Source organism: Ambystoma mexicanum, chromosome 14 (genome assembly GCF_040938575.1).
Source record: "Ambystoma mexicanum isolate Mex_15411 chromosome 14, UKY_AmexF1_1, whole genome shotgun sequence".
Lineage (NCBI taxonomy): Eukaryota > Metazoa > Chordata > Amphibia > Caudata > Ambystomatidae > Ambystoma > Ambystoma mexicanum.
The window spans coordinates 412,021,420-412,037,123 of NC_090940.1; the positions used below are offsets into that span (position 1 = coordinate 412,021,420).

At 48.4% G+C, this 15,704-nt stretch overlaps 1 protein-coding gene across 4 annotated transcripts in view; it reads left to right on the plus strand.

Annotated features, from left to right (window-relative positions):
- The window catches only part of RAD51 (RAD51 recombinase), a 709,369-nt gene that overhangs the window by 206,410 nt on the left and 487,255 nt on the right, over positions 1-15,704 (plus strand). For all 4 annotated transcript variants that reach the window (XM_069637566.1, XM_069637568.1, XM_069637567.1 and 1 more), the window contains one exon: positions 11,983-12,081. In XM_069637566.1, the coding sequence (XP_069493667.1) occupies positions 12,001-12,081 (81 nt within the window). In that variant the 5' untranslated portion in view covers positions 11,983-12,000. The remainder of the gene's footprint in view (positions 1-11,982; positions 12,082-15,704) is intronic.

The following is a 15,704-nucleotide window of genomic DNA, read 5'->3' on the forward strand; positions in this document are numbered from 1 at the left end:
TCCGACCTTGGACTCCTGTTCGGCTGAGGACCAGGTCTGAAAACACAGGAGTTTGGGTTTAGCTTTGTCTCTTCTAGCCCGGAGCCCACCTCACTTGTGGACCCAACGACCCCTTAGTGCTCTCCTCACCTTGCTTTTTGGTATGGTGTGCTCTCCGTCCTGCAGTTCTGTGCAGGGGTGCATTGTGGATGGGCACGTCGCAGCCTAGTTGCTTCACTGGTGAGGGCCCTTCAGAGTCCAGACCTGCTGCGACTCCGTTCGTCAGGTAAGTCTGCTGTTTTGGCAGTTTGTCCTTTATTTTGCAATTGCCCCTATTAATGTCTTTCCTTGTTCCTTAGGTGCAGAAGGAGTTCTGGTGATGCCGTGCTGCCTGGGGCTGTGCACGAAATGGTAAGTGAAAGCGCGGAGCGCAGCGCTATGTGCCTTTCTTGTGCTAACCTGTTTATTGTCCCTTTCTTGCAGGCCGCTGTGATGTTCCAGACTATATGTTGCCGAGAAGATGGAGAGCGGTGAGTAAAGTGTTGCGCGAACCGCCTTCTAGCACTTCTGCTTGTTAATCAGCTTTTTCCTTCTTCTTGCATGTCGTTGAATGGCCCGGAATAGACGTGGGCCAAAAGCAAGTCAAATTCAGGTAAGCGTGCGCCTTTTAGTTGTTTTTCAATGTTGAAGAATAAACTCTTACTAATGCTGCTTCTCTCTTCTTTCTTCGCAGGTTGCGGCTTCCAAGATATAGCGAGCGTTCGCCGAGATGCTGGATGTTTGAGATTCTGTAGTAGAGGACCGAAGCGGGGCTCACTAGTAGGTAAGCGAATACTAAGTGTTCTTGTTCTTGCAGGTAGTCGGGCCCGGAATACAGAGGAAGTGTCGTAGTGACCCCCAAACATAGACTCCATACCCTGGGACTGACGGTCTCCCAGAGCATGTAAAGTCACCATTGGCTTTACTACTCTTCAAATTGTGAACAGAACCAGTACAAACCATCCTATTGTGGACGTACTGGTCGGGGCAATTCGATTGCCCCGGGGTCTGTTGTTCGAGGGTGCACTGTCCAGTTCCCCCCCGACCGAGTTTTGGCTGGTGGCAGTGGATACTACTTTTTATATTTTACCACAAATATATTCCTATGGGATTTTCCCATTGTTCGTGGCTACCACTTTTTAATATAGCCTCGAACGTACCGCTGGTTTATTAAATTAATATAAATTCACTGGTTGGTATTTTTTGCCGAAACTTGGTTCCAAAATGGCGTTTGTGTTCGCTTCTGTGACTCCAACCCAAGTCGAGCACTTTGTTCCACTTTTTGGCGGGCTTCTCCACAGAAGCCTCCAAAAGTGGTGCCACTCTGTCTGGGTACCACAGGGGTGTGGGAGGGGGTTTAGGCACCCTGGACTGAGTTGCCTCGGCAACTCAAGTCACACTCTTGTGTGATTGGCCCAAGTGGTGAGCCGCCCGGCTCCCCTCTTAGCATGTTTGAGTGACAGCTAGGCTGAATGAATGGGGGTTTTCTGCATAAAAGCAGGGCTTTGGGGATTGGAACTTCAGAAGTCGCCACAGGACCTAAAGAATCCGAGGAGGGAGAAGCCGAGCCGACCTGCAACAACGACACCACCGGTGGAGCCCTGCTGAACCGCCTCGCCACATTTCCCGACGACAGAGGAGATCTCCAGCCCGGAGAGTCTTCTTCCTTTGACTGGTGGGGATAACCAGTTTGCCCGTCTTTTCGCCTTCCTGGAGCATCTCGTGGCCGCCTTGCCCGTGCTAAGCACCCCGGCAACCGGAATACCACGGTTTATCACTACCACAAAGAAAAGGGTAGTACCTTGTAACCAAACTCCACGGCTCGTTTCTTCCCTGGCAGTGCAACGACCTTCAGCTTTCCTCCACGTTGAGACCTCCTCTTCCTCTGGACGAAACACCGACTTGCACCCGCTGCCAGGAACAACTGCCCCCCGCTGGAGCGTTCTTCCCATTTTCAGGTACTGTGTCCCGCCTGGCTTCCCTTGCGACAGATCGTTTGGGGTGACAGTAAATCCTCGACTTTCTAACCTGGGTTAGCCTGGGGCCTGTTAACTAACTTTTGCTGACTTGATCTCAATCTTTTATGAACTATCTACAAAGACTCTTTGGGCATAACCCCACTGTGTGGTCCTGGACACATTTCGCTTGTTCTCTCTAAGAGTGGGCCTGGCATTTGAACTTCCTTGCTCTCCAGTAGGCTTTGCCTAACCTGCCTCACTCTGGTTCTTTGAAAAGTATTGAAATGTGTGTGCTTTCATAACTTTGCCTTTTCCCTCCCTTTTTCTATAACTTATTAGAGTGCCATCTTATGTTAAGCGCTCACATCTCTCTGAAAATAAGTGGTGTTTCTCATTAAGACTTGTCTAATAAGTAATCAGGGTTGTATATATATAATAGTGACTTTGTGTTGAAATTACTTACCTCTTTGTGTGCTAGTGTGATTTACAAGTGTGTCTTTAAATAATTAATTCTATACTTTTACACCAAAGCTCTGGTCACTGTTTGCTTGTGCTACTGTACCTATGTACCTATTGTGTATACTCTATATACTGCCTAACTCATCTTGAGAGAAGTCTGACTGCTCAGCCACAGCTACCAGGTAAATCTGGGTGGTACAGACTGCTACCAATTGGGTTTACTGCCAACCACATGTAGTCCTAAATCTTTTGCAGTGGTCCCTAAGGGAACTGCACAGATTTCTGCCTAACACTTGCTGGGGTTTTCGGCTTTTTAGTGGCGATGGTGTCGGGCCAGGGTGGATCTACTCAGGTTGGTTTGATCTTTCCGCCATTTGCGTTCGAGAGATTTATACAGTTCTTTTGCAGTCTTCAGTTCTGGTGTAAACCATCTGGGATAAGGGCCACGGCGAGCGGAGAATTGGCAAGTGGAGGTGAGCAGGATTAATGAGATATTGAGCCACGAGACACAGGAGTCGATGCTTAAGGGTTCATTACGTGGAGTGGTTGAGGGAGCAGTTTGAAGCAGCACATCGGCTAGGTCATGGAAGATTCTTTAGTTTCTTCCAGCATTTGCGTTGATTTGGGGGTTCTGGTTCACGTATGGGGAGTGGGGCGGGCGAGCGAAAGGTGAAGGGCAAAATGAAGTGATCAGACCAGATGATGGGTGTAGGGGGCTTGGATGGATCTGGTCGTGGAAGCTAAAGATGGCATCAAGGGTGTGTCCTTTAGAGTGAGTTGGGCCGTTCATGTGAAGGCGGAGGTTAAGCGCATCTAGGCCGTCGACCAGTGAGTGGGTCATGGGGTTGTTGGGAATATCGAACCAGATATTGAAGTCCCCTATAAGAGTGAGGGTGGGAGGAAGAGGTGGGTTTGGGGAGGATGGGGTTGGACGGGTGTGTGAGGGTGGTCGGTCGGGAAGATGGATTTGGGGCTGGGGATTCGAGAGTGAAGCGTAAGGGGTTATGAGTGCTAGGTGTGGTTGGTGAAAATTCAAGGGAGAGGGGTTCAAAACAGGGTGAGGAAGGGGAGGAGGCTGGTGATGGTGGAGATTGAGAGATTGAGGTGGTGGGTCAAGACGGGAGGGACGGGGAGTAGTGGGAGATTGAAGGAGACCAGGTGCGTTTTCTTTTTTCCAGTGTTTTTAATGCGGTTGGTGTGTGAGAGGGTGGGGGGGGTCGGAGGGCGATGGGGATGTGGCCAATATTCTTGCCAGGGCGAGACGTGCAGTTTTTAGGGAGGGGAGGGGAAGGGAAGGGAAGGGAAGGGATCGGGTTGGAGGAGGATATTGGAGGGAGATGACGCAGGGAAGGGGCAGGGGGTGGTGGCGGGCCGAGGTGGGTCTGGGAGGGTGGGTCTACAGTTCGTTGGTGGGGCAGGGGTTGCAGGTGTGCTGGGTGGAACGGATGGGAGGAACAGGGGGTCTTAGGATGGTTGGCACGGCAATGCGCTCCTCTGGCTTGATGGTTGGATAGGGGGTGGTCTGAGAGTGTGGTCGGGGGTGGAATGGTTTGGGATGGGAGAGCGGAGGGAGGCGCGCCAGAGTGAGGCTCTTTCTCTGGAGCTAGCTGAGCAGCATACTCATGCGAGGCAGAGTTAGGTCTTGGTTGTAGTATCAACTATACCACTGTGACGCTATTAGGCACACTTTCTAGATTCAACTTTAGCATAGTGACGCTAATTGGGCACAGTTTCTAAATTCAACCATACCATATTAGGCACACTTTGTAAGTTCAAACTTTGGCACAGTGACGCTATTGGGCACGCTTTCTAGATTCAACTTTACCACAGTGACTCTGAGGGCACACTTTCAGGATTGCACTTTAACAGTTACCCTACCAGGGACATTATCCAAATTCAACTATACCACAGTGGCTATAAAAGGCACACTCAATGCTGATGGGAGCAGTTCTAAATTCAAACTTTACCACTGTGAGGCTATTGGGCACACTTTCTAAGTTCAACTTTACCACAGTGACTCTTATCTAACTCTTATCTGTCAAGCCATAAAGATTCTGCATGACTACGCTATAAGAAGTAATCCCTCTGCTAAAGCGGGAGGACTACATGGCAACTGTGGATATGAAAGATGCTTATTTACATATTTCAATGTTCCCAGCGCACAGAACATTCTTGCGATTCAAGATGGCAAACCAGCACTGCCAATTCTAAGTGCTACCCTTCGGCATGGCTTCTGCTCCAAGGGCATTTACGAAAGTACTAGCGGTGGTGGCAGCGCACCTACGCAGGGAGTCAATCCCAGTGTACCCTTACCTGGACGACTGATTACAGGGGGAAACCCCCCAAATTTGCAGGACAGAACTTACTAGAAAATCAAGCCTAGTGCCAAGCACAACCAAACAGTTGTTAGGAGCTGTAATAGACACAAGGGTGGGTTTAGTCTTCACCTCGGAGGAAAGAGCCAAAATATGTTCCTGCAAATACCACATTATGAGGCCGGTCGCCAGATAAGAGTACACAAAGCTTTGCGATTGCTAGGCATGATGGCATCTTGCATTTACCTAGTGCTGCACGCACGCCTGCGCCACATGCAGGAGTGGTTGGCGAAACAGTGGTCTCGGGCAAGCGGTCAGTGGGACGTTCTAGTCGTAGTTTCTCCAACACTAGTACAACACCTTTGCTGGTGGACAGGGGAGAATCTGTTAAGGGGCAAACCCTTCCACGATCCAGAGGTGCAAGCTATAGTGACGACAGATGCCTCGCTTGCTGGGTGGGGGGGCTCATCACCTTCATCACATGGCTCAGGGTCTGTGGACTCATGCCACGGCACAGAACCACATCAACCTGTTAGAAATGCTGGCAGTATTCAAAGCACTTCAATCATTTGAGATACAGCTAACCAATCTGTCGGTACAAGTCCTCACCGACCGCACATCAGCTATGTTCTACATTAACAAACGGGTGGGGGAGGTGGGGCACTCTTTCTCCAAATCTGTCCAAACTAGCACAACAGATTTGGAACTGGGCACTGAAACAGAAGATATTCCTATCCTCGCATCACGTTCCAGGGGAACTCAATACGTTAGCAGACTCTGTAATCCGAGATCCCCTACCAAAGGAACACGAATGGCAACTAAACACGGAAGTCGTAGATCACCTCTTCTCTCAATGGGGTTACCCCACGCTAGACTTATTAGCTACAAGCGAAAACAAGCAATGCCCAGTCTTTGCGTCCAGGTTCCCACAGCCAGGCTCCAGGAGAAACTCCCTTTGGATGAACTGGTCAGGGAGGTTTGCTTACGCTTTTCCACCCACTCCTCTCATGAACAAGGTGATGAACAAGATTCACAGGGAATACGCAACGCTTATCCTAGTTGATCACATGTGGGCGAGACAGCCAGGGTAGCCACATCTGCGCAAACTGGCGATGTGTGATCCCATCAAACTCCTGTGCCAGACCGATCTACTCACTCAACACAGGGGGAACAGTGCATCCTCAACCTCAGTCTATGAACCTAGCAGCGTGGCTCCTGAAGTCTTAGTTCGGACATCTTAATCTGCGACAGAGGTCTATGGATATCCTAAAGGAAGCAAGGAAACCTAACACTAGGCACTGTTATTTCGACAAGTGGAGGCGATTTGTAGTTTGGTGCCAGTCTAAACAAATAAACCCCATAGAATGTACTCATCACACATTCTAAATTATATGCTCCACTTGCTAGATTCAGGGTTAGTCTTCAACTCTATAAAGGTCAACCTGGCGGCTTTATCGGTTTACACCACCTCCCACAATAAAGTATTGTCTTGGAAGGTACCGGCCATTAAAACATTCATGTAGGGAGTAAAACGACTCCACCCTCCCATTTCTAACCCACCGCCGGGTTGGGATCGCAATGTAGTGCTCTCAAAGCTCATGGGGGACCCCTTCAAGCCTATGCATAAGTCTCAAGCACCTGACTTACAAGACTGCCTTTTTAGTGGCTATTACTTCCATAAAAAGAGTTTGTGAATTGCAAGCATTGTCAGTGCAGGATCCTTTTTTTTTATCATACACAAGGACAAACTGGTTTTACGCATTCATCTTAGGTTTTCCTCTAAGTTCATCTCTAAATTTCACTTAAACTAGTCCATTGAGCTGCCGGCCTTCTTCCCAGCTCAGCTAATGTTAAACTCCACACTCTAGATGTAAGGAGGGCGGTCCTTTACTATGTAAACAAAACTAGATGGCTGAGAAAAACAGATCAACTGTTTGTCTCCATAACACCAGGCAGAAAAGGAGACTGCATTTCCAAGAATGCCATCTCCAGATGGATAGTCAGATGTATACAACTGTGCTATTCTTTATCAAACAAAACACTGCCTTTCACACCAAGAACTCGCTCCACAAGGAGCACAGGAGCCACTCTGGCTTTCATTGCAAATGTCCCCCTGGGCAGCATTTGCAAAGCAGCCACATGGAGCTCAGTACACACTTTCACTCAGCACTACTGCATTGAAACTCATTCCAAGATAGATACACAGTTGGGACAAGCGATTCTAAAACACCTGTTTGCCAATGAACCTTCTCATAAGCCATCACCTTCGCCACCACCTTCTCCTAACACAGCTCGCTAATCTATGCACAGCATGTGATCTAAGTAGATTCCACAAGCCTCAGAAGGGATACATTAGTCGCCGTAATCGTATTTCTAATGCTTTTATCTGCTTAAATTCATATGCGCCCACCCTTCTTCCCCTTGGAGAGAAGATGCATGGATTCTTTATGAGCTTGTCTGATACATATCTGCTTGGATACACCTGTACTCGTGCTACACTTCATGCTACCTCATGTCAGAAACAAAACAATCTGAGGGACCTAAACGCGTGAAGAACTGCTGGTACAGTGGACATCTCACTATTTTATTTATTTTTTAGATTTGTAGAGCGCTCTACAGCCCACGGGCATCGAGGCGCTTAAAACGGATCGTAGGAAGGCTTATTTAAGGGTTGCAAGTAGTCTTGAAATTACAGGTTACATACAAGTTGGTACATACATTAGCAAAAGTAAACATACAGATTGTTTAGGATGTACACATAGGGCCTACAGGTTTACACGAAGAGCTTGGTTTTGATGGCCTTACGAAAGGCACCATGGGATTCAATTTGCCTAAGGTGTATTGGTAGGGCGTTCCAGTGGGTGGCAGCCATGGTGGGGAAGCTGTTGCCACCAGCACGTGCTTTGTTAGTTTTGGCAACAGTAATCATGTTGGCATATGCTGTTCTGGCTGGCCTAGTGGTGCAGGGTTTGGTGATCCTTTGGACAAGGTAAGGTGGGGCCATGTCATGGAGGCACTTGTGCGTCAGGGCAAGGGCTTTGAAGATGATTCTTTCCTTGACTGGGAGCCAGTGGACTTGTTTTCTGAGACCTGAGATTTGGTCTCTGCGTGAGATGCCGGTAGCGGCCCTAAGGGCGTTGTTCTGAACCAATTGTAGTTTAGCAAGGTTTTTCTCCGATGTTCCTATGAGTAGGGCATTGCAGTAGTCAAGCCTTGAGCTGATTATTGCCCTGGCGATAGTGAGGCAGTTCTGTTGGGAGAGATACGGCCTCACAGCATTGAGCAGTTTAGAGTGCTAGGCTGAGGCGGATGCTATGGCATTGACCTGCCTGTCCATAGTCCGGTTCGGATCCAGGTAAACACCAAGGGTTTTGACTGTTTGAGAGACTAGGATAGGGATGTTATCAACGGTGTAGGAGCTGTATTGCTTGTCCAGCCTGCCCAGGGCGGACGGGGATCCAATAAGCAGAAGTTCGGTTTTCTCAGTATTGAGGCATAGCCAGTTTTCTGGATAGTGGCGTAAATAGAGTTGAGGCTATTAAGGTCGGACGTATAATCACCCGAGAGGGGGATGAGCACCTGAGTGTCATCAGCCTAGTTGGTGTATGAGATGCCCATGGCGTCCAGAATTTTGAAGAGGGTCCTCGTGAAGAGATTGTAGAGGGTGGGGCCAATGCAGGAGCCCTTTGGGACGCCGCATTGGATGAGGTTGGGATTAGCAGAGGCTGTGTCGGAGAAAACCTTCATTACTCTTTCTTGCAGAAAGGAGGTTATCCATTTAGAGGCCCTGGGGGAGAAATTTGCTGCGGTGATGAGATGGTGGCATATGGTCTTGTGGTCAACAAGGTCAAAGGCAGCAGATGGGTCCAGAAGGAGAAGTAGTGCCGGTTTGCCTGTATCTCTAAGATCGTCCATCTGATTTAAGGTCAAGGGGGGCCGTTTCGGTACCATGTCGCGGCCGGAAGCCAGATTGCGAAGCAAAAGGAGGTGGTTGCCCTCCAGGAACTTTTGCACTTGCAGGTAAGTTGCTTTGTCCAAAATGTTTAGCAGGAATGAGACAGTGGTGATAGGTCTGTAATTCCCTGGGACTGATGGGTCTAGGGCGGGTTTTTTGAGGAGTGGTCGGACCCACGCTTCTTTGAGTCCAGCTGGGACGTGGCCAGACTGGAAGGAGGCGTTGATGAAGGCGGTGATAAAAGGCGCAAGGGGGATTGCACAGACCTTGATGACCTGTGCAGGGCAGGCGGCCCCTTTGCAGTTGGTTTGATAGACGTGAGGAGGGCAATGACTTCAGACTCGGTCATGTCCTTAAATTCAAAAAGGGGTTGGTTGGTGTCGGTGGCTGGTGAAGGTGAGCTGTGGCTGTTGGCTGTGATATTGATAAGAGCCCTTTGGTGTGCCAGGATTTTGGAGTGCAGGGTGTCCAGTTTCTCGAGCATGGCCGATTGAATTTTGTTGCACCAAGCCTCGTCTTTAACAAGAGCGGGAGGAGGGGCGGTGGGGGTCTCAAGCTCTCTGAAAATGGCAAAAATGTCTTTAGTGGCGGGTTTGGCGTTGGCTATCCTTGTGTTGAAGGATAGGGCTTTGACCTTGATAATGGCAGTCTTAGTGCATTGAAAACAGCTTTAGTGGAATCTTTAGGGTTGTTCTTCCAGGAAGTATGTGCAGCTCTCTTCTTTGAACGCTACTGTAGGAGCTCCTGGGTAAACCAGGCATGTTTGACTTTCTTTCCTTTTTTGAGGGTTAGTGGAGCTACCGTGCCTATGGCTAGAGTGATGCTCTTTTTAAAGTCATTAGCAAGAACCGTGCGGCCATTGCTAAAGGGGGAGGGAGGGGGGGGGGGGGAGTGCAGGCACCAGAAGGTGTGGAGTAAGGTTTTCCCTGGTGAGCAATTTTGAGCTTCTCGAGAGTGCGGCAGGAAGAGGAACACCCGACATGGCAGGTCCTTTGGAGGTGTTAATGTCAAATATAGTTTTTAAATTCAATACCACTGAATGGGAGCAATCTCTTTGATATTTAGTGAGCAGTTGTGGTGGGAGACCCAATCTAACGTGCGGCCTTTGGCATGGGTGGGGCCGGTGATTGCCTGGAAAAATCCAAGAGTGGAGAGGGCCTTGTGTAAGGCAGTGGCGTTGTGGTCACTGGGGTTGTTTAGGCCAAGGTTGAGATAGAGGACTTCTTAAGGTTGTCCAACAGTGAATGGATTAGGGCTTCATGGGAAGTCTGAGCTGGGCCCGGCAGGGCAATGGACAATGTGGAAGGCAATAGTGCAGTTAGGTGATATAAGTAGAAGGTAATCAGAGCTCAAGCCCAGGTCCCCTTGGACTCTCCTGATTGAGAGTGTCTCCCTTGCGATGGCAGCAACTCCACCACCTCTGTGGGAAGTACGATCCGGTCTATAGATGGAGAATCCCTCCGGTATGGCAAGGGATAGGGCAGGGCCTGATGCTTCGTTTAGCCAGGTTTCACAAAGGAAGAGGATGTCTAATTTGTTTTTGACTATGAGGTCGTGCACATCCAAGGCGTGTTGGTAGGGACCGGGAGTTGATTAGGGCACATAGCAAGGGAGAGTCAGTCGTGTTCCAAGTGTCACAGATATTGGTGATGCTGGGCAGTGCAGTCACATTTAAGGCAGTATTAGCTCAGGGTGCAATCATATTTAGGGCAGCATTGGCACAGGGTCTAGTCACATTTAAGGCAGCGTTAGGCATGGCACACCGTCTGTCTGGCATGACGGAGCATGGGTTGCAGTCATGGGTGGTAATGCTTGGAGGATGCGGAATGAAAGGGACATGTCCAGTTTTAGATAGTCTGGGGTGGTGCCTCCAGGCTCGGTTCCTGCGGTGTATGTCATTAGGAGGTACGGCAGGGGTGAACAGAGCCTTAGCAGGCATGAAGTGTGGCCTGGAATGCACTCGTCTGATTGGCAGACTTGTGATTGGCGAGGGGCTGTCGGCAGAAAGAGAATTGCATGTGGTATGTGCATGGGTGCCCGCAGCTTCACTGGTCGAGTTGGCTAGGTGTGCCATGGAGGTGGTGAGAGCGGGGATGAGTTGTGGGATTGGCCGGCTACTGAGGGAGGAAGTGCAGTGAATCCTAGCCCCAAGGCAGGCTGACCTGGCGTTAAGAGTAGGGCAGGACATTGACGGGGAGATGGTGAGTATGCGGGAGCATAACCTCATATTCCTGCTCTCAATGGCGCTGACCGTAGATGGGACGGGGTTATAGGTGGAGCCTTGACTCTTACCTTGAAGTAAATCTCCTGTGGCCGCTGTCGAGCAGCAGAGAGCCGCAGACTGTGTGCTAGGACTTGGCTCCTGGCCTTCGCTCTCCTGCGGCTTCTCCTGTTGCTGTCCCTTCCATCGGATAAAGGGGGAACGGGAGGGACGTGGCATGGTGGTGCGCCAATCACGGGTGGCGTTAGTAGGGATGGTATTACTAGGGATGGTATTACTGGCACGCCCCGTCAACGTCCCTTTTCAAATTTTTTTCTAAAACGTTAATAGTCCGCAGCCAGATGTCGGCCTCTGCGCACAGCATGTGAATCTAAGCAGATAAAAGCATCAGAAATGGGATTACGGTGCGTAATGTATCCCATATATATTGATCAATGCATTGGTAGCACTTGGCACAAAGTGTATGTTAGTGCAGCTAGTCTTTGTACATTCACCTATGCACACATCAAACATATACAACCTCCAAGAAAACTGTATGCTTGAAGGGCAAGTACATGGTGCTCTTGGAGGATGCAAAGTATAACGGTGTCTTTTCTCAGCAGCACAGATCTAAAATGCTGCTGGCAAGACTGGGACTGCAGTCTTGCTCCAAAGAACGTAAATCTAGTAGTATGTATGTCGGAATGTTAGAAGGGAGAAAAAACGTCTCTAGAAAACAGTTTACTGTGATGTTTGTTTGATGTCATCTTCCGAAACCTCACATAAGCCTCACATTCTTTTTCAATGTCACCAGTCCTAAAACCCAGAATGTTCATGCCAATATGAACTTTTTGAATTCCAATTAAATATGGACTGTAATTAGATTGTTCTTTTGGCACTTTCAAATCGCTATAGAAAATGTATGATTGCAATATGCACACCAGAAGGTTTTCCAATCATTTAGAATTTCTGTATGATAATTTGGGGTTTTAAATGTGCTTCATTTTTGCCTGTCTGGGATTGCAGTTGTCTGAGGCTCTAGTCCTGAAATTGTTTTCATTCTTTCATTTGGAATAGGTTATCCTCTTCACTTCAATGGCCATGCAGGTGCAATATGAAACAGCCAGTACAACTGAGGAGGAGACCTTTGGCCCGCAGCCAATAGCCCGATTAGAGGCAAGTAGAAAATGACTTTTTAGTGCTGTCCAGCTCCGGCATATGCTGCTATATTTCTATGCTTTTAATAGTGCTGTTTTATTTGATAAATTGCATACAGTGATTAAGTATTATAAACCAGCAGCAGGAAAAGGGAAAATAAGCTGGGGTCCCTCATTATTTACATGTTTTTAAAGTTTCTCCGCTGAACACAAGTTCACCTTTATGTACGTGGGCAAAAAGGGGGAAGGGGTTAGGGGATTCTTAAGAAAGGAGAAACTGGTAATATCAACGCCTGGTCTTGGTGTATAGGTTCTAATTTACTGCTTAGATATGGCTTTCATGCACCTATGCAATGTCTACGAATCGTGGGTGAAGTGGCTGTTCACTTCCTAGTGTTGTCCCCATTTTACTTTAACATGACCCACTATTTCATGATTTGTGCTCTGGGATAGTATGTTAAAAAAAGTAACTCATTTTATATAAACTATTTTGTTTGCAACTGAAATTATCACTATCAGACAGTTGCAATTAATACAGTTTGTTACAGAAAGCCCATTCCCTCCCATCGTTTCCCCTTTACCCTGCCATTTCCCACACTTCCTCCCTCCCTCCCTCCCCTGAATCCCTCCGTGTCTTTCGGAGCCTTAAGAACCATTTGACGAACACTGGTTTGTGCGTCAGTGCTGGGTAATTAAAATATGACTGGCGACCAGACATCTATGAACCTATGGAGTTGATAATCTATGGAAGCTGTCATTGTTTTCTGCTACCAGTATGTCCCACACTTCAGACCATCGTTGTGCAACCTGTGGGCTCTCTTCCACTTTTCCAAAACATAGCTAATGTGTTCCTTGCTGCAACCAGTAGATGGGCGGGGGGGGGAATTTTGGGAGCCCCTCCTGTTTTTTGGCTAGGCTTCCATCTCGCACATGAAACCCACAGTAGAATGACGATAGGATCCATGGGCAGTTGCTTCTGTTATCAGTGATGGTTGCCACAATGTTCTCTAAATAAGTTTGGATAATTGGGCAGTCCCACCACATATGGAAGTTGGAGCATTGAAGGCCACATTTACATCCAGGTCTGGGGTCAATGGATGTGTAGTCTGAGGGGGGGGTGGGGTAATAATACCACATAGAAGTCAGCTTAAACAAACACTCGCTTAGTGATGCATCTGGAGGAGCAGTAATTTCAGGCCCATATGTTCAGCCAAGTGTGGTCCTCGTTTGGTTCATGTCAATTTCCCAAGTATTCATATACCTCTGCATATCCGTTCTCAATCTTGTACAGTCTGGAGATGCATCTCTTCGTGGGACCGTCCCCAATGGAAAGCTCCTGAGCCCCAAAAGTCTCTTTTGTGCTGGCTGTTTAACATCAGGATACCTAATATGCGGGTACCTGCAGTTTTTCCTTTCAGTCTTTGTAAAGTTGTGTTTGCAAACATGGAAGGTCAGGGGTGATGTTTCACAAAACATTTGTGAAATCTATATAAGCCCCCCTTGCACCCGGCTATTGAAGACCCTTGCCCTGAGCCCAGGGGCAAAGTCTGGATTATTGAATACCAGTGTCAAAGGATACATGCCTCCCGAGATCTCGTTGGTTCTCAAATCCCGTCCCCAGTACTGTAATGTGATTGTGGTAGCTGCTAATCATGGAGCCCAATATGTTTGGACCGTGGATGTCATGAATGGAAGTGCATGTAGGGGTGCCGTTGTCCTTGTTTCTTCTAGATTTACCCATTTTGGTTGGGGAGGAAGGGGCTGCATTGTTTAATATCATTATTTGTTAGATCTGAGCCGTAATTTGTTGAAATGTTTTATTATACGTTTTTGATTGTGCATGGTTTACTGAATTCCAACGTACAAGTACTATGTTCTTTCTAAACTGTTCTAAATCATGCTACAGAAAATGCATGTATATTGCCCCAAGAACTGGTCCTGCACAAATACGATGATCCTGCCGTAGAACTGCTCATTAATGAGTTATCCCTGCATTTTTTTCTGAAAACTGTTTCTCGTTGACACCAAACTGAAACACTTGTGTATAGGCGCGTTATAAATGCCATATCATATCATACTCTTTAAGCCTTTTAAAGCCCTCTGGCTCCCACATTTTGTTTATTAGTCGTGCACACCAGACCCGAGGGTATCGGGGCGCAAAGAGCAAGAATACGTTCAACTTGGTTCCATATAAGAATAAGTACGTAACATATATACCAAATATACAAAGTGGAGATATACAGGCACCCTAGGGTATCAAGGCGCAAGAGGTCAGAGTATGTTCAAATTGATTAGGAATAAGAACATACCGAATACGAATATACATATGCAGAGTGTGTGTATATATATATATATATATATATATATATATATATATATTAATTTTTTTTTTTTCCCTCGGGCTTGTGGAATCTGCTTACATCACATGCTGTGCATAGGCCGACATCTAGTGGAAGCTGCAGAGTATTACAGTTTGTTTTTTGAAACTCGAAAATTGGGCGTCAAAACAGGGCATGCCAGTAATACTATCCCTAGTGTGACGTCCACTGTACCCATGATCCCTCGCGCGTCTAGGACCCTCAGATTGTTTTTTACCGCCATGCTGGTCGGAAGCACTGAGCGGAGTTCCCTGACTTAGTCAGATTTTGCTAATATTGTTATATATTTCCCCATTTATTCCACCTATACGTCGAGTCTCCGAACATCGACACTCGACGCCGGATCGGAGAAAATTCAACCGTCGGACTGCAGCGATGGATTTGGGCCTCGGAAGGCCTCTGGCCTCGGCCCGGGCCTCAGAAGTCCTCGGGACTCGGCGCTGCAAGTAGGGAGAGTGGGGGGTAGCACATATCCTACACTCTGATTAATATAGATACATTACTTATATTCCTACACTCCCAGCCACAGGGTGCATATGGAGGGTACCCCCTTTCAATTTTGTCCCAAGTGCAACCGCAAGTATCCTTGGGTTGACAGACACGCCACGTGTAACCTCTGCTTGCCGAGGGACCACCCCGAGGCGAATTGCAGAGCATGCAGTCGGTTTAAACCGAAGACCCTTAAGGACCGTTCGACAAAGCGTTGGGCCCACCACGCCAGGCGACAAGAGGCCATGGCCGCGGAGTGTGCCTTCAGCGATGGCAGCAAAGCCGTACTTTCGGACGGCAAGGGGAATGTGGCGTCGATGGACAGCCAAGCGCAAGTCCCCGACCTCGGAAGGTTGTCCGGCAGGGCAGCTATGGGGAAGACCCCCGGCGACACGAGCGCTACCCAAACCACTTCCAGCAAACAAAGGTCCAACCGAGACTCGACGCGCACGTCGAGTACTCGGAAAGAGGCACGTACAGAACGGTCCACCGAGTCAGTGTTCTCTTCGCGTTCGAGATCGCCTCATGACACCAAGCAACCCTCCACTGTTGCTAAAAGTACCTCGCTCCCCTTAGTGGCTGAGGTTCGGTCGTCGGGGGACGACGCCGACCTCTACCCCCAAGCCGCACTCCAGGAGTCGGCATCCGCAGGCAGCGGTAAGGCTGCTACTGAATCCCTTACACTCTCCAGTGACAGAGACTCTACCCCCGAATTTCGACGCCAGGCATCGAAAAGCCCTGATAGGGCCCCAAAATCGGGGAAGCACTCTTCCAC